Source organism: Propithecus coquereli, unplaced genomic scaffold, assembly GCF_000956105.1.
Source record: "Propithecus coquereli isolate 6110/MARCELLA unplaced genomic scaffold, Pcoq_1.0 Scaffold276, whole genome shotgun sequence".
Taxonomy (NCBI): domain Eukaryota; kingdom Metazoa; phylum Chordata; class Mammalia; order Primates; family Indriidae; genus Propithecus; species Propithecus coquereli.
Window position 1 is genome coordinate 183,718 of NW_012148352.1, and position 7,819 is coordinate 191,536.

The 7,819-nt window shown below is 34.6% G+C and overlaps 1 protein-coding gene across 3 annotated transcripts in view; it reads left to right on the forward strand.

The window, feature by feature from the left end:
* PCDH17 (protocadherin 17) overlaps positions 1-7,228 on the forward strand; it is a 143,474-nt gene extending 136,246 nt beyond the window's left edge. The window contains exon 5 of one of the 3 annotated variants that reach the window (XM_012647903.1): positions 3,308-7,228. In XM_012647903.1, the coding sequence (XP_012503357.1) occupies positions 3,308-3,990 (683 nt within the window). In that variant the 3' untranslated portion in view covers positions 3,991-7,228. The remainder of the gene's footprint in view (positions 1-3,307) is intronic. The other 2 variants (XM_012647905.1, XM_012647904.1) reach the window with 2 other exon arrangements.
* The last annotated feature ends 591 nt before the right edge of the window (positions 7,229-7,819 follow it).

The window sequence follows — 7,819 nt, forward strand, 5'->3', positions numbered from 1 at the left end:
TGTAGCTATGGAAGTATAGAAAATGATTTTTAATACTAAACAAATGTTTAACGCTATTTGATTGTCACACGATACTTCAGGGAATCATACATTTAAAAGATTAGACACTGTAAACTTTCCCTCTAGGCAGAACTGCCCAGACTTCCATCTGTTGGACTTCAGAATTGTTTTATTTTTGCAATATAAACAAGTTTGTCTCTCAGTTTCTCTCGTCTGCATACTATTTAGATTATGCCATATTTCTTGGAAAGGGTGATCATGTTGTATTGAGGGAAAGGATGAAAATAAAAATAAATAATCCCTTGGAAATCCCAGATTGGACCTGAAGAAAAAAGTGAATATTGGATCAATTATTTTTGTTTTGATTTCTTCTGTCCAGGACCTCTAACCCTGTTTACTCATGTAAATATTGAATCTATGCACATAGTGGCTGTCTAGGCAATTTGCTTCTTTTTTCATTTCTCTAGTTTATAATTCAATATATCTATTTTGGGATCCATTCTCTCTAAGGTACAGAGAGAGCAGTTTGATTTTATACCTTTATAGTTGCAGGGCTTAAGAAAACACTCCACACTCTTATCCTTTATTATACACATTTAGCTTATTGAGGGTATTTTTAAATATGTAATAGAAGGTATACATGGCAGAAATCCTCCCGATACAGCTCCTCTTGTCTTAAAACCCTGTTTCCGAGGCAGCCTTCCCTCTCTGTCCATCCCTATTCCATTCCTCCTTCATCTTTCCTGCCTCCCTCCTTCTTTTCTCCCTCCTTTCACTTTGCTTTTTTCCTTCCCTCTCTTCTTTCTTCCTCCATCCACCATCCTTTTTGTCTAATTCTTTGTGACTAGCTAGTCATTTGTTGTATATTACTTATATCTCTTTTTGGTACCTACCTATTCACCCATTTATGTTTCTTTAGAAATGATTCCCCTCTCTCATACATTCTAACTTGACCCTTGGCAGTTGTAGTTCCCTTTGTGCTCATGGTTTCTGCTGTTTATACAAGAGTGTCCGTTCGATTTTCTTCACTGTCTGCGAACTGCTGCTGTCAAAATTACAGTCTAATCACAAGGTGAACTGCTTATAATGTATCATAATCAATACTCAAAATTTGCTCCCCAGGATGTGACATAAAAGAGTCAAGTAAAATGCTGCAGATTTTGAGCAGTGAAGTGCAAACAATCATTTTATGTTGGTGGTTTCAGATTCAAGGTCGATTTACGCTTTCATACATTTGCATTATTCTGTCTCTTTCTCGCTCTCAGATTCATATCGAATTCATTCAATGTCGGCTATCCAAATAGCTTAAATGGAAGGCCAGTCAATATTGGAATATAAACTATGTTAGCATATTTCAAAGAGAGTGCATGAGTTGTAAATGAATCTTTTAAAAAATCATAGCTCTAAAAGATGCAAGAATGTTACCAAGTATGATAGATTGTAAAGTTTTCTACTTTTTGAAAGATAAAACTTGTTGAATGAAATGATGTTATGTTTTCTAACACTTACTGACAGGTATGGATAGAGGTAACATTTATAATTCCCGTTTAGAGTAGGTAAAGAAAACAAACACCTGACAATGAACTTTTCTGACATCCTTTTGTTTCTTTAATCTTGGCTCTAATTTATACATAAATAAAGACTTCCTAGAAGATGCCACATGCCTAGCTTCTGCTGCTGGTGTTTGTGCCAACTTTTCAATTTGTAGATAGTGTTTGAGTCTGTGGGTGCATAGTTCAGTTTGAGACTACTTTTCAGCATTCTTTTCCGCATTACACAATAAATTTAACAATGACTATTTAATTCACTTATAAGAAAATATTTCTTTAAAAAAATGGCAAAATTAAAATAGAAGCAAGATACCTAAATATTTTTTTAACTTTGCACCAACTTGAATGATACATACTATGAAACCACAGTATTTTTGTTCCATCAAGACACCACTTTGATTCCTTCTTAAAAAAATTTTAGTCCCATAGGAAATTATTTTATCCTAAAAACTTTTAAGATAAAACACGTTGTGGGGTTTTTAATAAAGAATTATTTACATATTTTAAATATAAATTCAGCTTTACATATGACTTTGTAAAGTACCTATACAAATTTATCAATGCTATTAAATTTGCTGCTTTTTATTTTGGATATCTTTCATGTGGACTTCTTTTCCTTGCATAGGACACTAGAAATAGGGATAATCTAGCATCAATTAAAAGGCAATCCCTAGGGCTCCTAAATGTGTAGGGAATTCTATTCCCATCACATAGAGGCAAAATGTAAATATCCTCTTCTGAAAGTAAAAGTTCCTAATTTACGAAGGATCATTAAGCATAAGGGGAACAACCACTTGTAGAGGAGACGAACAACTCAAAAGATGCAATTCAAAGTTATGGTTTAAAATATTGGGGTCAATGGAATTATGCAGCTATTATCATAATGAAGGAATTTTCTTTCATATTTGCATGTTCATGTTGAAATAGGGATCATTAAAGAATGCTTTACTTAGATTCTCTATATATCTATTGGCAAAGGAGAAAAGTATAATTTCTCACAGAAAGCATTATTATTTAAAATAGGAAATCACGATTTGTCATTCACCCTGAACTATATCTGTTGAGTAAATCCATTTTCACATACTTACACCAAAATCAAAAAGCTGAAGTGAAGAAAACTGATTACATGATCCATACACATAGCTAATAAAATAGGAATACGCACTTTTGACAACCTTATTCATAATACATTCTGATAGAAAATTCTATTTGCCACTCTCGGTAGGAAAAGTAAGCTTTTAAAGGAAACCTTTTATTTCATGACTGTCACCACCATAACAATTACAAGCTAAATAAGGATAAGACACTTTTTTAAAAAGCAGCTTAGAACTTGTTATGGAAATTTGCAATCCAGTTTTTGTCCTGTTATTTGATTTGAAAAATTAGTTCCAATAATCTTTTTTGAAGTTCACTGTCTCCAGGATGGGTTATATAGAACAAAGACTAACTGATATCCCCAGGAGTTTAGTTTACAGTGATGCTCTAGTCTACTGAGAATGATTCTCCAATGGCCACGTCTTACTTCTTCCCAGGCTATGGGAATTCGTTAATATCTAGAGAATAGACTTAAATTAGACCATTGTCTCAACCAACAGGTTTATGCAACCATTCTGAAATGTTTTAATTATTGTTTTCTTTTCCTTTTTAATTAAGAGACCAGAGGTCAAGCAAGCCCACTGAGAGCTGATCATAGCCTCTGTAGAAATTTAAAGGAAACCCTAACGATTGGATTTGCTGTTTTCTCTTTTGTTTTGCAGAACCAGAAGAGTGTGTTAATTGCACAGATGAATGCCGAGTGCTTGGTCATTCTGACAGGTGTTGGATGCCACAGTTCCCTGCAGCCAATCAGGCTGAAAACGCAGATTACCGCACAAATCTCTTTGTACCCACAGTTGAAGCTAATGTTGAGACTGAGACTTACGAAACTGTGAATCCCACTGGGAAAAAGACTTTTTGTACATTTGGAAAAGACAAGCGAGAGCACACTATTCTCATTGCCAATGTTAAACCTTATTTAAAAGCCAAACGTGCCCTGAGCCCTCTCCTCCAAGAGGTCCCCTCAGCATCAAGCAGCCCAACCAAGGCATGCGTCGAGCCTTGCACCTCAACAAAAGGTTCCCTGGATGGTTGTGAAGCAAAACCAGGAGCCCTGGCTGAAGCAAGCAATCAGTACTTGCCCACTGACAGTCAGTATCTGTCGCCCAGTAAGCAACCAAGAGACCCTCCCTTCATGGCGTCCGATCAGATGGCAAGGGTCTTCGCCGATGTGCATTCCAGAGGCAGCCGGGATTCCAGTGAGATGGGAGCTGTTCTGGAGCAGCTTGACCACCCCAACAGGGATCTGGGCCGAGAGTCCGTGGATGCAGAGGAAGTTGTGAGAGAAATTGATAAGCTTTTGCAGGACTGCAGGGGAAATGACCCTGTGGCTGTGAGAAAGTGAAAAAAAAAAAAAAAGGCATTGGCATTTTCTTGTCTCTTCTGTTGATTTAAAGATGATCCCTCCTGGTGACAACCCATTTTACAGGGATGAAGAAAGACCAATGCTGCTTTAAGGCTTTTAGTGAACATCTGAAGTGCCCACAAGTATGTTCTTTTCACTGCTGTTTCTTTTTCAGAGATAACAATGGTTTTGTTTTGAACAAACTTACGTTAGGACAGAATTATCGATGCTTAAAGAGAAAAGAAAAAAGGCGAGAAGAAAAAGGAGAGAAGAAAAAGGAAAATGAGGAGGCGAGTTACCTTTTGACAATCTGTTAGGAAGGTATGCAGTGTGTGAATTGAAGTATTTCTGATCACTCTGAGACTGTCCTCCGTGATTTATGCTGACTTAACTGTTTACCTATAAACATACCAAGCAGGGTCCTAATTTGTGATCTGTGGTGGATTTCTAGCAGTCATCACAGGCTTCTACTGAAAGTCCCGAAAAGACCTTGCAGTAGTCCAAGCTACACCAAACATTAACACATATCTGTGGTAAACATTTCTGTATAAAGTTACCTGACACACATATAAACACAAAGAACATTCCATATCATTAGTCAAAAACAAAAACGAAAAAAACAAACAAAAAAAAAACCTTGATCATTTGTAAGACACCTCATGTCGTATAAAAGTTAAATGTAAAAAGATATAGTCCATTTTGTCCAGCACACACGTAGACTAATTCACTTCATTAAGGGAGAAGAAAATTTAAAGATTTAAAATTGCCTACTTAGCATTTTAGTGTCCAAAAAGATATAAATGATGATGAGTATGTTTTAAATTTGACATAGAAAAGTTTTGAAAAATAGTTACCATTGAGTTGTAATATTCAAAGAAAATTAACAAGATTAATATGTTTTATTCATCTGTGGACACTAAAATAGCTCAGGAAAGTGAAAATGTCTTAGACATATACAAATCACATGACCATTTAAATGTGCAAATGTAAGAAGATTCAATGTGTTTACATCAAATGACATATTTTTATTGATTTATTGCAGATTCAGTGCATATGAGCCAAATTGTTGAGTGTATAAGAGCTATATTGTGTATTTTATTAAATTAATATATAGTTGTGTTGCAAAAATATTTGGGCTTATATTGTAAATGGCAAGTGTTGCCTCAGTAGCTGTCGAACTCTATGAGTTTTGTTTTTTCCTGCTTCCTTTTCCCCATGGAATGTGGGAAGCAGTGCCTCAGAGCAAAGTCTCTTGTTTAATGTATAGTCTACCAAGTACTACAGTACATAATCTGTTCAAAATGTGTTTGAGTGAGCCGATGGAGCTAACTGAAAGGTCAAAAAAGAAAAAAAAAATACATCTGTCACTCATGGTTATGTGCAAGTCCTTGTAGAAGCTTTTATTAAAGTCATGCTAAATCACAAGAGTTACATTTGTACCAATACCTGAAACTTCTTCATGATTTTTTCAATAACATACAGCTTCTGCCTATGTAGATATCATACCATTGGTTGGTTCTCAAAAGTATTTTAAGTGGTCTAGATGTGTGTTTCCATTATATTTCAAATACATGAAAAATGCTTTAATGCATGTATGGTTCCAGCACTGGTTACTTGCATTGTGTAGTGTTTTTCAAGAGGTCTGAGTCTTAACAAAATGTTTTTCCTTTATCTCAATGCTCCTCTGCCTCTTTTTATTGGCGTCCTTTGAAAACAACACACCTTCTATTCCTTCGTTCACTTACACCTTCTCTTGTGACATTTAGCGAGTTTCAAATTTACTTCCTTATGAGGCTAAGAAACCTCAAATTTCAGGAATTGGGAAAAATAAAATTAGCACTTGCAGAAGTAGCAGCAGATGGGAAAATGCCTTGATTGACATTTTCCTTCAGCATTTAAAATTTTTTGGCATTTTACAGCTTCATGACAAACAATTTTGTGCCCATACCTTAGAAAATGTGGTGCTGAGTTAAATAAAGGCTGTTTGTGCACTGGAGCAGAAAAATGCATTATTTGCAAACTGGTGGAGAATTCTGTGCCTTCTTTTCTGGCCACCAAGCCAGTGTAGAAACAGCATAAATGTCATAAAATCCTTATATTAAAAATAAAAACAAAAGCAAAAACAAACATTAAACTAAATTAAGTTTTGTAATTTTAAATCTCAAAAAATTCTACTCAAAATATTTCCATCAAATGCTGTCAAGATTTTAGACTGTACCTCGTTTGCAAAACTGCTTTGAGAGGGAAGAGTGGACAACTCCCATCAGCCTTATTCTCTTGAGAACTATATTTTGGTTCCTAGTAACAGCCTTTCCAAAGCTCTACTCTTGGTTTTTATTATTTGTAAATGTTTAAATTAGAAAAAAGGGATCTTGTACGTGTGAAACCTAATATTTTGGACAATTTATGTATCTGAAATGTGTTGTCTCTGTTACCTGATGTTATTTTCACCAGGAGACTACAGGTTGATTTAGCTTGATAGCTGAAATTTGATAAAAAACTGATTTTCATTTAGTCTTACCAAAAGTTGCCTCTCTCTTACTAGACAGATAACCACTTAGTACAATCTAAAGCAGTATGTAAATGAAATCAACAAAGAGAGTAAGGTTTATTTTTAAAACATTATTAACGTTAGGTAACCAGTTGTTCAATTTATTATATGTGTCTGAAGACTTTAAAACACCATAAGATTTTAAGAATTGGTTGTGCCAACGTGTGAGGGGTTTACCTTTAGGCTCTCTGTCACCAGTGATTTACTAGTGTTAGCTGTTTAACACATTATCTGTATTTAGTAGTGATTATTTATTTACAAGTTGGTGGTAATTCAGCAATCAGGACTCTAAGCTTTTATAGTTGAATTGAGGGAATTTCACTATTATTCATTTGGCTGGCAACTGCCTTTATCACAGACCTCTGGTGCTTGGCTTCCAAGGAAGCCTATGAGATGCCAAAATTGCACCTTTAGGGAACAACTTGCTCTAATGGGTGATGTATGATCCAACAGTGAGATTTGAAGGGGTTTCAGCATAATTTAGAATGTGAAAAAATGTCTTAATTCACATCTTTCCAATACTAACCCCTAGAAAAAATCCCACACATTCAAAATAAATAATGTGATACCACATTATCTTTTAGGTCCTTAAGTAACTGAATCAAGCACAGGAAAAAAAAAATCAGTTCGTGGAAATTTTAGTAAGAAACCCAAAGTTGTAAAATTTGCTTACTGATGAACTAAAAATTAAAAATCAGTAACAAAATAATCTTTTCATCAGATGTTAATGGTGAAAAATCTTTTCATCAAAGTTAAAAGTAGTGAGAATCAGTGTTAATTATACCTATACCAAAGTAAACATTAAAGAGACATACCATGCAATTTCAAAGAATGCTTTCATGTCATTTCTTAACCTGACATTCTTATTGCAGCAAATGTACAAAGATTGGCTCACTACTCTGTAAATTAATTGAATTTCTGCTTGGGAAATTAACTTGTTTTATTTTCCAAAATTAGCTGAGATCTTCTAAAACATGACTTCCCTTTAAAGGATCTAGACACTGCTCAATTTAAAATATGACACCATTAAAAAAAAAAAAAGTCATGTAGTAATAGAGCAGTATGCTTTTTTAAAACCAGGTTAAAAGCTGTTTGTTGTCTAATGGAGTAGAAGTTACTAAGGTCAACAAATAGACAAGTCTGGCATAATATATGCCCACTCATTACTATCTAATTATATTCTTTTGACAACTGACAGCATTTATCAGAGTATTAATTCAAATAAGAGTTTTGGCTATCAAGAAGTGTTGATTTGAAACGTAATTGAATGAGACCTGA